This window comes from Nilaparvata lugens, chromosome 6, assembly GCF_014356525.2.
Source record: "Nilaparvata lugens isolate BPH chromosome 6, ASM1435652v1, whole genome shotgun sequence".
NCBI lineage: Eukaryota > Metazoa > Arthropoda > Insecta > Hemiptera > Delphacidae > Nilaparvata > Nilaparvata lugens.
In genome coordinates this window covers 40,855,417-40,874,805 of record NC_052509.1, presented here as the reverse complement: position 1 = coordinate 40,874,805, position 19,389 = coordinate 40,855,417, and the positions used below count along the sequence as shown (strand labels likewise).

The 19,389-nt window shown below is 34.2% G+C and overlaps 1 protein-coding gene across 5 annotated transcripts in view; it reads left to right on the top strand.

Annotated features, from left to right (window-relative positions):
* LOC111050457 (roquin-1) overlaps positions 1–19,389 on the top strand; it is a 90,685-nt gene that overhangs the window by 30,506 nt on the left and 40,790 nt on the right. For all 5 annotated transcript variants that reach the window (XM_022336785.2, XM_022336786.2, XM_022336787.2 and 2 more), the window contains exons 5-7: positions 705–880; positions 1,862–2,195; positions 11,386–11,671. In XM_022336785.2, coding sequence (XP_022192477.1) covers positions 705–880; positions 1,862–2,195; positions 11,386–11,671 — 796 coding nt within the window. The remainder of the gene's footprint in view (positions 1–704; positions 881–1,861; positions 2,196–11,385; positions 11,672–19,389) is intronic.

Genomic DNA, 19,389 nt, shown 5'->3' with positions numbered 1-19,389 from the left:
GGACTGAATAGTCCGGGCCTTAAGACCGATCGAAACGTGTATGGTAGGCCTTAGCCTAGTATTACTCATTCCTCATTGACAACCATGATTTTCATTTCATTAATAATAACCAAAACTTTTTGTGAATCATAGCTCAAGATCCTTCAACTATAACATTTCTACGTACAATAATTATTTTGAATATCCAATGAAAGCTATATAAATAGAACTAAGGACTTCTGCTATTGCAAATATTCACTGAAGAAGTAAATAGCAGAAGGAAATTTGAAGAATGACATTTCTGTTATAATCCATGTTGACAACAATTGCATTCATTAAACTCTGTTAATATCAACGTCAGACAAACATAGATTTAAATTACTTTTTTATATTAATGTGTTTGTTTATATTAATAATTATGTTAATTCCACAAATCAATTGTGAAAAGTTAATTTAATATAATTTCAGATGATATTTCTCTAAAAAATAAAAATATTCCAATAATGGATATGACTTGCTTATAGATTTCAATTATGTAAGTGACTTTTCCCATAATGATAAATATTGATCAATTAATGCACTTGCATTTGTTTGTTGTTGGTTGACTTGGGCTCACATGTATGACATCGTGTCTAACCCTATTCACATTTTGCTAGTTTCTCTCTATTTACCGAAAGTTATTGTGATATATGAAATTATTTATGATATTTTTTTCTATGGTGCAGCTATGCAAGAAGAGGTGTTGAAACTGGTACTTCTAGCTCTCGAAGACGGGTCTGCACTGTCGAGAAAAGTGCTAGTGATGTTTGTTGTGCAACGACTGGAGCCTCACTTCCCTCAGGCCTCCAAGACCAGCATCGGCCATGTCGTTCAACTGCTCTACAGGGCATCTTGTTTTAAGGTGAGCTTATCCAGTCAATTATGTACTACTACTAACTTCATCAACTCGATATTATTCTTATAACTCATGATAAAACAATACAAACATATATTTGATCACTCTACGATCATAAATAAGCTTGCATTTTGTTATTGCCAACCGTTGTCATAACTACCAATGATATCTCGTCTCTTCAATAATTGTAATCTCTCCTTATTTTCCTGTTCTATATTTTATTCTCATTTTGATTCTTGTGCCTTCAATTCATTTCTCTCCTTGAATCTCAAATTCAAATAAGTTGTTACTGTGGGCTGTGTCTGTTTTGTTGGACCATTTGGATTTTTTGACAAGTTCCAGATCCCCCTGATAGGTGGGCAGTGGATGTCTATAGTAAGGTCCACGTTATAATGGCAGTGTTTGATTAGCAATGGTTTTGCTATCCTTGTCTATCATTCAACAAAGCGGATATCGCCATCTCACTCTCGCTTTGCTCTGTTGCCAGATTGGCTTTTAACAATGTAGAATTAATAATTAATAACAAAATATTCCATCTTAATTATGGAAATTCATCATGAAATTATTGAAAAATATAAAATTGATTATTTTAAACGAGTATGAACAATTGATATTACATCAATAAACTTGTATCAACTACCGTCAAGAAGGCATTGACAAGACAGTGAAGATCGGCAACGTTGTTCTCCTATCTTTCTACACTGCCATTATAACGTGGACCTCACTATATCTATCTATCTACGTATAAGGTATACAGAGTTGGTGAAAATTATGGAAACAGCTTAATATTATTTCATTTACAAGAATAATTTGATAGTAGGTAATTGGGGATCCTACTTCAACTAAAAAACTACTTCTCTGACGCTTTAAAATTTTTTCCGCCATCTTGGAACCGCCATTTCGAATCCAACTTTATTTTTTCAAATATTGAATAACATAACTTGAACTTGACTTAGTTTAAGTTTGATGTGTTGGGTGTTTGGACAGGTGTCGAAACGCGAAGGCGACTCGTCGCTGATGCAGTTGAAGGAGGAGTTTCGCACTTACGAGGCGCTGCGCCGCGAACACGACGCGCAGATAGTGCAGATCGCAACAGAGGCGGGCCTACGCATCGCACCCGACCAGTGGTCGGCGCTGCTCTACGGCGACACGCACCACAAGTCGCACATGCAGAGCATCATCGACAAGCTGCAGACGCCGCAGTCGTTCGCCCAGTCGGTGCAGGAGTTGGTCATTGCACTGCAACGCACTGGTGACCCCGACAACCTTTCCGCGCTCAGGCCGCATCTCGAGCTGCTTGCCGCTATCGACCCCACGCCTGGTATGCTACCAAATTTATTTCATTATTTATTTATGGAAACATGCAAGCATATAGAATTTCTCCCAAAAATTGCTTCCATAACAAAATAGTTACAATGTTTCATTATACCTACATAGTAATTGTTGGTTGCACAAAAGCCGGTTAAATTTTAATCGTGATCAATTTCACGAGAACCAATCAGAAGAGAAGCCGTCTTATCAAAAAGGCCTTCTCTGATTGGTTCTCGTAGAATTAATCACGATTAAAATTTAACCGGCGTTTGTGCAACTGAACCTAAGAGTACAAAACATTGTATCTATTCTTAATTTTTAACACTGAAAATCCCCAATGCAATTTTTTAAACCAAGCCCCTATTTAAAATTTCAATAATGTTATTTGTTTTAAATGTTAATTTTTTCCCTTATTTTTATTATTTGTTTAAGGTTATTCTCTGTTTAGCTGATGATTCATTCGTCTCTGATAATTGAACTTCAAATCAAATCTTTATTTGACCCAAAAGCATGGAATTGAATTGATTTTATTTCTTCAAGTATACTCATTTTACAATCGGGAACGTCACAATGCTCTGAAGAAACAAAAATCAAAAACAATTGAAAACACTTATCATATGATTGATTCAACTCATATACAGTATAAATGTTACAAGCATATCATAATTAACTCAAAAATACATCACATACTAACAAGTATACTTATTTTACAATCGGAAACGTCACAATGCTCTGAAGATACAAAAATCAAAAACAATTGAAAACACTCATCATATCATTGATTCAACTCATATACAGTATAAATATTACAAGCATATTATAATTAACTCAAAAATACATTCACATACTAAAATTATTGCCAACCTAATACATTATGAAAAGTATAGTTAAAACCCTATCCATATCAAAAAATTCCGACAGTGAGTATAGATTACAATGACAATGGTTATAAAAGAGAAAAGTGAAATTCAATATAAAATTGAATACAATTGATAGGATAGAATATAAAAATAAATGGGAAGTCCCTGCAAGGTTCGAAAAAACCTGAGCGCAGAGGCCGAGTGTTCAATGATTGACACTAATGTAACAAAATAATAATGGGATAAAATGCAACAACGTATTTGTGTTATCTAGCATTTATTGAGAAAATAGGGGAGAAAACTGGGAGTTAGGAAGGGAAGAGAAAGTAGCAGAGTAGAGAGGATTTTAACTGAGTCTTATAAATTATTATTATTCTGGTATTTGGAACATCTAAATTCCAAAAAATGGTTTGTATAAATATTTTTGGACTGAAAATTTTATAGAAATCTAGAAGACATAAACTCATTTCAGACTTTTAATGTTACTTAAATTTGATAAATAAAGATTAAAGAGGCATAAGGGATAGAATAGTTGAAAATTACATTGAAAAAAGGAGGAATTTCTCTAGATAAAAGCTACTTATACTAAAATTTAATTATTCGAAACTACCCAGGTATGAATTTATTTACCAGTTTTTATTGAATTTACTAGTGATAAAATGGTTTGACATTACATTAATGAGCTTTGATATCTTGTATTGAAACTGTTTATACAAATTGATAAAATGGTATCTGTAATTTGAAAACTAATAGATGAAAAACGGAGGTTATAAGGTGATAATTCATAATGTTTTATTTATGTAGATAATTAATTTTTTTCTGTATAGCTGCCTGACAATCGAAACATCCAGCTTACTAAACAGGTTCTCACTTGGATCGAGTCTGGGATTTCCTAATGTAGCTCTAATAAGGTGTTTTTTTAATCACAAAAAGTTTTTCCAAGTGGTTTGAGTATGCTCCACTCCAAATTTTTATTCCATATTGTATATATAATTATTAATATCGTGGCACGTTATTTATTTATATAACTGGCTATACTTCAGCTTATGAATTTCGGGGATGCGATATTTTGATTTTCCACAGAATCACTCGCTCACTTTTTACTATCCACAGACGACGAAAGTCTCAGCTGCTTCAGCCAAGGATGAATTATCCTTTTAATGTCGTTCAGCGAGTTTTCCCAAGAATGATACCAAGTGCAATCGAATTTTTATATCATAAACCTACTATGTTCCAAATTTCGTGAAAATCGTTAGAGCCGTTTTCGAGGATCCGTTGAACATAAATAACCAGATATAAAAATATAAACAGACATACAGAAATTGCTCGCTTAATATAATAGGATTAATCATGAGCAAATTAGAACACAGTTCGTTAGGAAACATCTGTTATAATTTTCAAAAATTAAGGTACCCCAATTTCTAAATTTCTATACGTTTCTATAAGTCCCCTGAGTCCAAAAAAGTGGTTTTTTGGTATTGGTCTGTGTGTGTGTGTGTGTGTGTGTGTGTGTGTGTGTATGTGCGTCTGTGTACACGGTATCTCATCTCCCAATTAACGGTCTTTACTTAAAAAGAATATTGTATTTGCAATCAGCTACAACCTATGAGTTATTAGTTCTCTCCTCATAAAATAGCAAATTTTTGTGGTGTAATGTACTACATAAGAATACGTTTTATTTAACTTTCATTTAAATTTAGTTTACACAGCTTACATAATTCTTTTCAGAGTTAAATTCTCTACAATTTTTATTGCGAAAAATTATTTGTTTACTGGTCATTAGAGAAAGTTATTGGGCATCAAACGTAGAAGTCTGTGTTTTTCTACTTAGATTTTTTGCATATTTCAACTTTTTTCTCAAAAACTACTCACACTTCAGCTTCCAGACTAGTTTTATTCAATTTTTCAGATATTTTTCCATATGAATCCACCATACGTTTTTCAAAAACCAGTCCCCAAACAATTCAGCATCGGTGTATTTCACCAGAGAAACTGAATTCCGGGCGAAATCTTTCACTCTGTATAGCTCGCTAATAAAGCGTTTATGGATATATGTTTATAAGAACTTTTTTTCTTATTTTTACCTCCACTATCACGTATTAAATTATTTTACCACAATTGAGAATCATCCTGTATATACAGGGTTCATTCCTTGTTCCATGTTCAGGGTTCAAATCCTTGAAAAATGAAAAATCCTGCGACTGTTTTAATATTTCAAATTACTTGGTTTAAAAATCAGCAGAAAACATCTTGGAGCCACTAACTTTCATTTTTAATAGTTATAGGGTAATGTACCCTCGAAACTAAAATTGTCAAAAATAATTCTTACTCATAAAAAAAGCAAAAAAGAACTTCCAGAAAACCGCAGACCTATTGCTAACACGCCTGTATTTCTCAAAATTTTCGAGTACGCAGTGCTTAGAAGAATGAGAGAGTATTTAAATCGAATAGGTTTACTGTCATCTGATCAATTTGGTTTCCGGCCAGGTTTTTCAATAAACGATGCTCTCTTTTCAATTGTAGATGAAATAGTATCCTCTGTTGATAAAAAAATAAAAGTATATGGTTTGATAGCTGATCTCTCCAAAGCTTTTGACGTTGTTAATGTTGAGATCATTATGAAAAAGCTGCAACTGTATGGTTTTGATGGCGCTGTCCTTAGATGGTTCTTTTCATATTTCGACAAAAGGTACCAGCAGGTTGTCATTTACTCTCACTGCTATGAGTATCATTCTAATTGGATGAAAACGAGAAGCGGGGTCCCCCAGGGATCAGTACTCGGTCCCCTTCTTTTTGTTCTCTATATAAATGACTTATCTTCTTAACTTGAACCAGCAAAAAGTGTTTTATATGCAGACGATGTTAGTATTATACTAAAAAGCAATAGTCAGCCCAATGCCGAACTGGAGAGCAAAGCAGCACTTATTGAATTACAAAAATGGTTAGCTGCTAATATGTTAATTCTGAATAAAGAAAAAACCAAAGAAATACCTTTTTGAACTACTGAAGGGGGTAGCTTGGAAATTGAAGGCAATAATATAGATTCTCTAAGTAGTATAAGAGTTCTTGGAGTGTTGATTGACTCTGATCTTTCATGGAAACCACATCATGAAAACCAAACTTAATTCAGCAATTTTCGTTCTCAGAAACCTAAAGGCTTCTCTGGATTCGATGGCTCTTAAAAGTGTGTATTTCGCCCTGTTTCACTCTCTTCTGAACTATGGAATTTTTTGGGGGTAATTCTAGCAGTGTAGTGGATGTGTTTAGACTACAGAAGTGGGCATTTGAGGGTTATGATAGGAGAGTCAATCCGAACTAGTTGTAGGCCCTACTTCAAAAAACTTGGAATTCTCCCACTCCCTAGCCTATATATTCTGGAACCAATCTGCTTTTTAAAAAACACATAAATGAATTTAATACAGGAGAAACATTTCACCAATATTCGACCAGATACAGAAATAATTTGAGAGATGATGCACACCGAAGTACTATGTTTGAGCGAGGGGTAAGGAGTTCAGGTATCCGGATGTACAACTTATCGCCATCTCACATAAAAAAAGTCAGGTAAAGCTTTCAGATTTTTATTGAAAAAAGAGCTGCTATCCATATGTGCCTACTCAGTGGAGGAATATAAAGATTTTTACAAACCTCAAGATGATGGAGGTTTAAGAAGATAGATAACATGTTTGATTAATGACAAATTGACATATCCTTATACCCCTTTTACAGGTGGTCGGTGGATGAAATAATAATAATAATAATAATAATAATGATAATAATAATAATAAATTAGGCTGGTCACTAAAGGCAGGTCATGCATGATACACATGCAGTGGCGGCTGGTGTAAATATAGTATGGAGGTTGCAGATATCAATCTTTAACTCTCATTGTAAATAAGAAAGCAATAAATTGGAATTATTATATTATTAAATTACATTGAACTTACATGGTATTTGAATTACATAAATTTTTTCTCAACATAATTCCAAGTCACTGTGAGAGATAACAAGGAAATGAATAAGTTACAAGATTCGAACAATACAATAGAAATAGAAAACCGAAAAATGTTTAGAAAACTGATAAATCGTATCATTTTTATCGATAGATAAAACATCTATCAGTCTTTATTATTGGCCTGGGAAGACAATAGCATAAATATATATTTTTTAACTGCCGCTTTTAATCACGCACTCACGAGAACCCAATTTTACAGCTTGTGTGGAATTTTCAAGATTTGGTTGTTTTCTAAATTTCGCAATTAAAATACAATTTCATTCTCAATTGCTATTGGACTATATAAATCATCCAATAAATTTTCAATAGAATAAATATAGGCTAGCTTTCATCTATTACACAATCACTTACCTATATCCTCAATTCAAAACAAACAAAACTTTTCAACGTGGTCTGTCGTCTGTAGTGTGATAATATCGACTGTCGTTAGGAAGCAGTCTCTTCATAGGTCGATGTTGTTGGTATCCTATTGTTAGTTTCTATACATTGGGCCATATGAATAAAGTTGAGCATTTGCTTATACTTCTAAAATATGGAGCATTTGCTTCATTTTCTATGAATAAACGTGAGCAAAACCTTTTGCTCATGCTCATCAAAAAAATAGTTTCAGCATTTGCTCAAAAGTAAAAGCTTATACTCAAAATTGTATGTATAAACTAGATCATTTGCTCAACTTTTGAAGCAAATGCTTTAAAAAAGGTGAGTCTAGTCTAGAGCAGCTTATCACCTTTTGCTCATAGTAAAATGGCTCAACTAATTTGTATGAGGAAAAGGAAACTATAGGATTCAATCATGATATATATATCATCATTATTCCTACAAAAAAATAAATACAAAAGATAGCAGCTACCTGATATAAAGATAGCTATTACAAAATAGGAAATAGGCATTTAAGAAGGTGAGAGTGTAGACGATTCAATCAATCAAATTCTTTATTTACACATTGTTGTACAAAAAGGAAATTGTATCAAATAGTGTATCGTCAAAAATAAAATCAAAACATAAAACATATATGCTATACCAGTAGGCCACTACATCAATCATGTATAGTATGAGTAATTTCTTATATTATTGTAAGGTTCCATTATCAAAAAACTCGTCAACACTATAAAATGCTCCTTTTACCAAAAAATAAAAGATATATTTTTGAAATATCTGCGATTTCTACACTTGATTGCAGATGGCAGGTGATTAGAGTTTGACTCCCATGTAACTAGGCTTCTTCTCGAAAAGCCTTAACCTATGTGAGACAACACACAAATAACCCTTGCCTCTATTATTGTATTGGTGAACCTGTGAGTTTGTTGAAAACTTTTCTTTATTATCATATGTTAGCAAGAGTAATTGATATATATATATAGATGCAAGGCACAGTCAGAATACCCTGAGTTACGAAAGCTCCTCTACAAGATTGACCAAAATCAAGTCCAGCAAGGCATCTAACAGCTTTTTTCTGTATGAGAAAAATTTTATCTAAAATTGTTTTACTGGCGCTACCCCAGAGTTCAATGCCGTAAACCAAATACGAATATATTAGTGAGTAGATTATAAGAAGGCTATTGATATTAAAAGAATATGCTGAGGATTATTATAGAGATGACATTTTTTCACGCTATTATTTCAAAATTCTAAACTCAACTAACCTAAAACTCTATTCATAAATAGAAAACAGAGCAGACGACGCAAACACAAGCGGTGCCCCCTACTTGCATATTTAGCACTTCCATGAGCTATAAAAACAAAGTAAGGCTACAAAGCGAATCAGATGATGAAAAATCTTTAAAATACGTGAGCATTTGCTCCAGAGTTCAGGAGCATAAGATAAGAGTATAAGGTAAAGCTTATTCATATAAAAGTGAGCAAATGCTTTTGCTTCTACCTTTTGCTCATGAGCAAAACCTTATGCTCCATGCTCTTGCTCATGAGCATTTGCTCTGGTTTTATTCATATGGGCCAATGACTGGATTGTAGGAACGCTGCAACCATGCGTTCCTCAAAACGCCTTCCGTTGTCATAGCAACCAACTGGTTTTCCAGCACTTAGCAACTTCCAATGTTATTCTCCCATATAAGCGACGCGTAATAAGGGGTTGCAAATGCTATGCGTTCCTTCTTTGGACCGCGCAAATTCAAAATGTTGGACTATCTGTTCTGGCTCTCTGCTGTATGAATTCTGTCGGAATTGAGAAAATAATTTCTTATTGGATGACCGAGGTCATATTATATTATAGGTCTAATTATATGACTCGATTTTATTAATCGAGGTGTTATTAAGACGTTTTAAAAGTATCTTTCTATTGCCTGGTTTGTTGGGGGTTGTGAAACATTGCAACCTTAAGAGGGGAGCCGCCACTGTAAGGCTACACATATCGTCATACATTGTTATGTCATCATAGCGAAAGGCTTTCATTAATATTTTTGAGGTTAGGTTTTCATATTCGATTTTTTGTTATTTTTTTTCTTCGTTGCTCTATTTGACGTTGAATTATCTTGCATCATTATAATTGTAATTTTCCAGTGGTTCATCTATTGTTATGGGTTGCTTATTATTTTATGTTAGAAGCCTCTCGCTGATGATGCATATGTGTGTGTAAACATCGCGCCTCGGGAGGAAGAATGTTCCAACTCAAAAAAGTCGTTTATTCAGGAGAGCAGTTTTAGAGTTTTCATAGGTATTCAAACTTGATTCTGCTCTTAGAATCACTAAGTGCCGGTTTCCGAGCTCGGGATCTATAAGTTCTGGACTTACACAGAGTCCAGGACTAAAATAAGCTCTCGGGTCTAAATTGACTTTCTGAGTCACGATTTTATCTTCTAAACTCCGGAGTCTATCAAGATCTCGACTTATTTGAGTCCAGGACTTTAAAGCAGTAAACGTGAGGGAAATTCACAATATTTTGCATTTGTATTGTTGGCATTATAGCAAAACGGAAACTGCTGATTATAGCGGGACAATTCAAATGAGCATGCTCTCCAAACTATATTGTTTCGATTTCTTTGTAGGCCTATTCAAAGCAAAACCTTTGAAAGGTGAATGTATAAACATTTCATTTTACGTTATGCTATTATTGATCATTGATCCTAACCAGTGATTTTGGAATAAAAATTTAATTAGGCTATTGAGTTTGAAAACGTATAGTAATAAAACAAAAACTGGAGTAATAATTTATTATTGTTAATAATATGTTGAATATGACATTGAATAATAACATTCAGATTGGAATACAAATTCCAAGGCAATCCTTGTATTATTTTGCTTGAACATTTTTAGGTTATGTCACATTCGTAAAATGAGGTTAGTTTTTTACGCATATTTCTGATACAATTTTATTCCAAAATGAACTTGCAGAATATGAATTATGAATTATGAATTTAGATGGACTAATCCAAATAATTTAGGTATTCCATGATATCTATTTGGCTTTTTATCTAATCCAAAACCATAACTGAATTGTGTTTGCTCAGTTAAGTCTAGAACCTGAATTTAAACCCTACTCCAGTCGAGGGTTTAAAATCACGCTGTTTTAAGTCCTGGACTTAACGATTTTTTGATAAATCCTTGACTCGGAAAGAGGCGAGAATCTAATTTAAGTCCTTCTTATAAGATCTTCACTCAGAAAGCGAAATTATAAACTCCAGGGTCTAACATGATCTCTAAACTCCAGAGTCTATTTAAGTCCTCAACTACGTTAACGCTCTAACTCGGAAAGCCAATTTTCTGACTCCAGAGTTTGAAGCCAGTTGAAGTCTAGAACTTAGCTGAATCCCGAGCTCGGGAACCGGCCCTAAATTTCTCTGATTCCAACTGTTTTGATTTACTTATTACTTCTTAAAAGTGGCCTGTATTTATGTTTTTATTCATAATATGGCTGAATTGGAATGGAAGACTGTTCTAATCGAAATGGCACCGTCTTCCTGTAAATTATTGCATCGGCTTTCAAAATAGGAATACTGAACATTCCGTGATATATAGAATAATTGGAACGAGTTTTGACTTGGAACAGTCTTACCACCGAATAAACTTGGAACTATCCACCGAATAAAGTGCATAGAAACCAACTAAAATACAGCCTTTAGCTCAAAATTGACAATTTTCGAGTTGGAGCAGTCTTCCTCTCAAGGTGCGACATGATAGATGTTTATCATGTATCTGTGCATGATAAACATACATTTTTATCATGCATGTCCTACCATTAGTGGCCAGCCTTACATTTTTGTAATATAGATTTATTTGTAATTATAGGTATGAAAATAATTTCTATTATTGCCATCTTCCACATGCCTATTTTTTAATGTAATTGCAATGGGTATTGTAATGTTGCGCAGAGAACTGTGAATGCAGATGGCGCGAGGTGTGGCGTGCGGTGGAGGGTGCGCGTGTGGTGGTGGCCGGCCTCGTGGAGTTCATCCGCGTGCATCCGGGCAGCCGCAAACTGGTGGTGGTGGGGGGTGGCCAAGGGGGCGGAGCCAACGGCGACCCAGTGGGCGGAGCCACGCATGCGCACAGCGGCGCGAAGTACAAGATCAGTCTGTGCCGCGACCTCACCATGCGCGGCAGCTGTCCGCGCGGCGCCAACTGCACCTTTGCGCATTCCGACGATGAACTTGACAAGTAAGTTGCACACTAAAAATGTTGAAATTATTAATATGTGACTTAACTTTACCCTTACGAAACTTAGGTAATAACCTTAATAGAATTTATCATTTTGTTCTTGCATAGAGAAAACATAGCATAGCATGAGATAGCATATGCTCAATTTTCACTGTTAACTTAAGCCTATAGTATTTGTAGTCATTTTTCCTGAAGCTATTTGATGCTAGTAGTCTCTCATACTGAGCCTTTTTTCCACTCTCACCCGGTTAAAACAGTAATAATGAACAGTAGTCGGTAGTAATCGGCTTGACTTAACAAGAAATCAGCTTGCAATTTGGAACATAAAATACCTATACAGTGGGATCATCTACTTATGCTTTCTTTTCTCCATGGTTCTGGTGACTCACTGGTATCCCAGCCTGGTGTCCTAAGGTAATAAAGGTCTGAATTGAGTATTGTTAAGGCCATCCACCAAAGTCACATTTTGCGGATATTCTCCACTGACAGGCAACAATCTGTTGTAACAGCTGACCTGCAAGAGCACACAAACTACTGCCATCGAGAAAATATAGTATAAGAGTATAAATATAGTATCTCATGGTCTTTTATGTTGCAAATTTTAAGCCGATTACTGTCGACTTCTGTCAATTATTTGCTGTTTTTTTCAGGTGAGAGTGTGAGAACGGCACATAATGAGATACTACCAGCGTCACATAGGTTAACGAAAAAGAAATAGGACTATCGGCATGAGCTAACAGTGGAATTTGGAACATAAACGCCCTATGCCATGGAATACATTTTAATAGTTAATTTTTTAATAGTTGTTATGCTACTGCACACCTGCATGTTGCATCTGAAGCGACTGGCACTAACGTTCGATAATCTGCCATTTACAACTTGAAATAGTTATTTCTATATCTAGAGTGAAAAGTACTGTTTTTTCTCCCTGAGGGAAAAGTTTGAAGCCCGGGGCGAAGCCGAGAGCAACAATTTTCCTTAGGGAGAAAAAACATTTTTCACTCGTGATGTACACAACATTTTTCCTCCACCTTCATTTTTATAAAAACTGCAAATAAAATAATTTTTAAAAACGTACCTGACCAAACAATGTGTTACAACATAATAATTATAAACTAAAAAGTAAACAGAAACAGCTGGCTTGTAATCACAGTTCTCCGCCGACAGCGCCATGCGCTATCTGTCGGCAAAAGTTGTAACAACAATGGCCGCCACAACTACAGCTATGATGAAGTTCAAATTTGATTAGTTAATGAGGAATATTTGTTGGCTGGTATTTTGAATAACATAGAATAAAAAATTATATATTTTTTTAGTATATAGTGATATGAAGTTTGTAATAATTTTAGCATACAAACATAAATTTCGTATATTGATCAAATGTCTGGTTGAGGTATTGAATTTAGTTGGTTTAATGACTACTCTATATGCTTCCTAATCTGAGCTTAGACCTTCTAACCTATTTCAAATGTACGTTTTTAAAATAGAGATGCTTCCCATGTTATTCAAATGGAGTTACTTTTACGCTCTAGGGAGTTTTCCTGGTTTTTCCTCCCGAGAGCGAAAAAGTGACACTTTAGTATCATGTTCCAGGGAGTAAAGTAAGCACTTTAGACAGGAGGTGGAGGAAAATATTTTTCACAGAAAATACAGAAAAACTCCCTAGAGCGTAAAAGTAACTCCATTTAAATAACATGGGAAGCATCTCTATTTTGAAAACGTTCATTTGAAATAGGTTAGAAGGTCTAAGCTCAGATGAGGAAGCATATAGAGTAGTCATTAAACCAACTGAATTCAATACCTCAACCAGACATTTGATCAATATATGAAATTTATGTTTGTATGCTAAAATTATTACAAACCTCATATCACTATTGACTATACTAAAAAAATGTATACATTTTTTACTTTCCTTGCCCTATTTACATAGGTAAGGAAATTATTGCTTTCCGAAAAAAATTAAGGTATCCCAATTTCTAAATTTCTATACGTTTCAAGGTACCCTGAGTCCAAAAAAGTGGTTTACCGGTATTGGTCTGTATATATATATATATATATATATATATATATATATATATATATATATATATATATATAAAAGAAAAATAGGAATCCTATTTAAAAATAATAAGTAATTTCAATGGATTAATTCTGAAATAACTTTTCAATATTATTTATACCGGTACGAGTAGGTCTAACCTATACGGGTAGGCTAACTTAAGCATGGATGTAGTCTAGGATGGTTAGTTATCAACTTTTAAAATGTCATTTCAGGTATTTTAATTTGTGTTTCTCATAAGGTAATGTTTAAAAATTATTTCATTGTTTCGAAAATACATTTTAAATCAATTATAGACTTGTGTACTCAAGTATTTTGATAGAATGAAAAAAAATGGCGGCTGAGAATATGGTTTGTTCAGTTTTGTACAGTCACTGTCAAAAGTAAATATAACATATTCTGGCAAATAGACAACATTGCAAAGCGAGAGAGAGATAGTACTATCTGTTTTGTTGTATGATAGAAAAGGACAGCAACAGTATAGTCAATCGTACACTGCCATTATAACGTGGACCTCACTATAGGATTGATTTGAACCGGGCAGTTCAGTCCTGCCAACCTCCTTTTTACTTTCCTTGCCCTATTACCATAGGTAAGGAAAGTATTGCTTTCCGAAAAAATTAAGGTACCCCAATTTCTAAATTTCTATACGTTTCAAGGTCCCCTGAGTCCAAAAAATGGGTTTTGGGTATTGGTGTGTGTGTGTGTGTGTGTATGAGTTTATGTGCGTCTGTGTACACGATATCACATCTCTCAACTAACGGAATGACTTGAAATTTGGAACTTAAGGTCCTTCCCCTATAAGGATCCGACACGAACAATTTCGATCAAATGCAATTCAAGATGGCGACGAAAATGTTGTCAAAAACAGGGGTTTTCGCGATTTTCTCGAAAACGGCTCCAACGATTTTGATCAAATTTATACATAAATTAGTCATTGAGCTCTATCAACTGCCACAAGTCCAATATCTGTAATAAAAATTTCAGGAGCTCCGCCCCATCTAAGCAAAGTGTGAATTATTCTACAAATTAATTCATTTATTCTATTCTTCAATTGTGATTAAATTATTCATCGATTGCTTTGCATATTGCTTTGATAAACTTTGTCAAAAATTACAACCTCGTGTAGGCTTCAATTGCCATTCTTCTACAATTGGCTTCACCTCGTGAAACTCAAACTTTCAAGTTCATCATCTCTACCGTTTGGAAATCAATCCAAAAATTCCACAACTTGAAGATCGGATTATTCATTTGGGATTCTACATGCTCCAGCCTACATTTCCACTGGGGGATTCGCCTGCTATGGTGGACGTTTCCATGCTTGTCATCGCATGGCCAGATCACATCATCGCTTGCTGATGTCCTGTTTCTGTGGGTATTGCGGAATCATTGCCTGTCTGCCTGGCTGCATCTCCTCTTCAAAATTTTATTCAGTTTATGTAAATCGTTCTATTCATTTTTCATTTACATATGTATCATAATTGATTTATTAATGTCTATCTTGACATTCAATTCACTGAGGCCACTGACGCCTACTAATTGTTTGATTAATGTCTATCTTGACATTCAATTCACTGAGGCCACCGACGCCTACTAATTGTTTGATTAATGTCTATCTTGACATTCAATTCACTGAGGCCACTGACGCCTACTAATTGTTTGATTAATGTCTATCTTGACATTCAATTCACTGAGGCCACCGACGCCTACTAATTGTTTGATTAATGTCTATCTTGACATTCAATTCACTGAGGCCACTGACGCCTACTAATTGTTTGATTAATGTCTATCTTGACATTCAATTCACTGAGCCACTGACGCCTACTAATTGTTTGATTAATGTCTATCTTGACATTCAATTCACTGAGGCCACTGACGCCTACTAATTGTTTGATTAATGTCTATCTTGACATTCAATTCACTGAGGCCACCGACGCCTACTAATTGTTTGATTAATGTCTATCTTGACATCCAATTCACTGAGGCCACCGATGCCTACTTATTTATTTATTAATGTCTATCTTGACATTCAATTCACTAAGGCCACCGACGCCTACTAATTCATTGTATTTAACAGCTACCCTTGGCTTCACAAGTGATTTTCTGAGGCCACTGACGCCTATATAATTGTATTCAATAGTAGCAACTATTCATTGGATTTGACAGCTACCTTTGGCTTTACAAGTGATTTTCTGAGGCCACTGTCGCCTATTAATCGTTCTAATTGATGTCTGTCTTGACACTCAATTCATTGAAGGCCCATGTCGCCTATATTTAACCTGGATAATCTTCACATTGTATTTATTAGCTACCCTTAGCTCTTAAGTGATATTTTAAGGCCAGTGACGCCTATTAATTGTTTGGTCGAAGTCTATCTTGACATTCAAATCACTGAAGGCCTATGCCGCATATATTTTTATGTATTCTACTCGTTGCGCACTATTTACAGCTTATTGTCATTTATTAATCATTAATATTGAACCTTACAGCAATAACTTTCATTATAGCACTCAATTTATATTTATTTCAGGTATCATTAATACTACCTTTTCGATTATTGTCAGGCTTCAATGGTCATTAATGTCATTGACCTAATTTCATTTAAATTTTGTATTTCTCTAATGTTTTTTCACATGTTGTAATTTTCCCAAGATATTTAACTTAATCTACTTACAATTGTTTTTGTATGTAGCCATCTGCCTATTATTATTTTATTGATCCCAAGATATTTGACTTAACCTACTTACAATTGTTTTTGTATGTGGCCATCTGCCTATTATTATTTTATTGATCCCAAGATATTTGACTCAATGTTTTTTGTATGTGGCCATCTGCCTATTATTATCTTATTATTATTAAATCTTATATTGTTGATTCATTTAGTCTTTTATTGGCGTACTTACCACACTTCAAGCTATCAGTATTTTTATGCACAGAATTCAAAGATTTATTTGTAGGTATTTATATCAACTATCATTCACAGTCCACTGCCCTGCCCTTGGATTCTGTCACATAGAATAAAAAAATTATATATTTTTTTAGTATAGTGATATGAAGTTTGTAATAATTTTTGCATACAAACATAAATTTCGTATATTGATCAAATGTCTGGTTGAGGTATTGAATTTAGTTGGTTTAATGACTACTCTATATGCTTCCTAATCTGAGCTTAGACCTTCTAACCTATTTCAAATGTACGTTTTTAAAATAGAGATGCTTCCCATGTTATTCAAATGGAGTTACTTTTACGCTCTAGGGAGTTTTCCTGGTTTTTCCTCCCGAGAGCGAAAAAGTGACACTTTAGTATCATGTTCCAGGGAGTAAAGTAAGCACTTTAGACAGGAGGTGGAGGAAAATATTATTTTTCACAGAAAATACAGAAAAACTCCCTAGAGCGTAAAAGTAACTCCATTTAAATAACATGGGAAGCATCTCTATTTTGAAAACGTTCATTTGAAATAGGTTAGAAGGTCTAAGCTCAGATGAGGAAGCATATAGAGTAGTCATTAAACCAACTGAATTCAATACCTCAACCAGACATTTGATCAATATATGAAATTTATGTTTGTATGCTAAAATTATTACAAACCTCATATCACTATTGACTATACTAAAAAAATGTATACATTTTTTACTTTCCTTGCCCTATTTACATAGGTAAGGAAAGTATTGCTTTCCGAAAAAATTAAGGTACCCCAATTTCTAAATTTCTATACGTTTCAAGGTACCCTGAGTCCAAAAAAGTGGTTTACCGGTATTGGTCTGTATATATATATATATATATATATATATTATATATATATATATATTATATATATATATATAAAAGAAAAATAGGAATCCTATTTAAAAATAATAAGTAATTTCAATGGATTAATTCTGAAATAACTTTTCAATATTATTTATACCGGTACGAGTAGGTCTAACCTATACGGGTAGGCTAACTTAAGCATGGATGTAGTCTAGGATGGTTAGTTATCAACTTTTAAAATGTCATTTCAGGTATTTTAATTTGTGTTCTCATAAGGTAATGTTTAAAAATTATTTCATTGTTTCGAAAATACATTTTAAATCAATTATAGACTTGTGTACTCAAGTATTTTGATAGAATGAAAAAAAATGGCGGCTGAGAATATGGTTTGTTCAGTTTTGTACAGTCACTGTCAAAAGTAAATATAACATATTCTGGCAAATAGACAACATTGCAAAGCGAGAGAGAGATAGTACTATCTGTTTTGTTGTATGATAGAAAAGGACAGCAACAGTATAGTCAATCGTACACTGCCATTATAACGTGGACCTCACTATAGGATTGATTTGAACCGGGCAGTTCAGTCCTGCCAACCTCCTTTTTACTTTCCTTGCCCTATTACCATAGGTAAGGAAAGTATTGCTTTCCGAAAAAATTAAGGTACCCCAATTTCTAAATTTCTATACGTTTCAAGGTCCCCTGAGTCCAAAAAAATGGGTTTTGGGTATTGGTGTGTGTGTGTGTGTGTGTGTATGTGTATGTGTGTGTGTGTATGTATGAGTTTATGTGCGTCTGTGTACACGATATCACATCTCCCAACTAACGGAATGACTTGAAATTTGGAACTTAAGGTCCTTCCCCTATAAGGATCCGACACGAACAATTTCGATCAAATGCAATTCAAGATGACGACGAAAATGTTGTCAAAAACAGGGGTTTTCGCGATTTTCTCGAAAACGGCTCCAATGATTTTGATCAAATTTATACATAAATTAGTCATTGAGCTCTATCAACTGCCACAAGTCCAATATCTGTAATAAAAATTTCAGGAGCTCCGCCCCATCTAAGCAAAGTTTGATTTTAGATTCCCAATTATCAGGCTTCAGATACAATTTAAACAAGAAATTTCAAGTGGAAAAGATTGAGCATGAAAATCTCTATAATTAATGTTTAGTAACATTTTCACCTAAAATTGAAAATAAGATTGGAATTTGAGAAAATGTGATTATTTAATTGCAAACTGTTAGCAACTGTTGATTCTATTGAATCATTCACTACGAAGAGACAGCAGACCTCATGTGTCTCCATCGTTATTGTCCTGTCACCAGCTGATTCAGATCTTTGAATAGTAGACTTGAGATGCGCGTGAACACTAGCGTCAGGTGATCAATTTTCATAACGGCAAGGAAAGTTATGTGAGTGCGCCACACCAGATTTTTTCAATCCATCTTATTCAAAATACCAGCCATCGAATATTTCTCATTAACTAATCAAATTGAAACTGGAACTTCTTCATATGTGGCGGCCATTGTTGTTACAACTTTTGCCGACAGATAGCGCATAGCATTGTCGGCGGAGAACTGTGATTACAAGCCAGCCCAGCTGTTTACGTTTTAGTTTATGTTGTAACACATTGTTTGGTCACGTACGTCTTTAAAAAATTATTTTATTTGCATTTTTTATAAAAATGTATGTAGGTGTAGGAAAAATGTTGTGTATATCACGAGTGAAAATTGTTTTTTCTCCTTAAGGAAAATTGTAGCCCTCGGCTTCGCCTCGGGCTTCAAACTTTTCTCTCAGGGAGAAAAAATAATACTTTTCACTCTAGATAATATACAAATAACTATTGCTGAATTGTAATTTTGTTGATATGGTTTGTTCATTGATTTGTAACTGTTGCTAGATTTT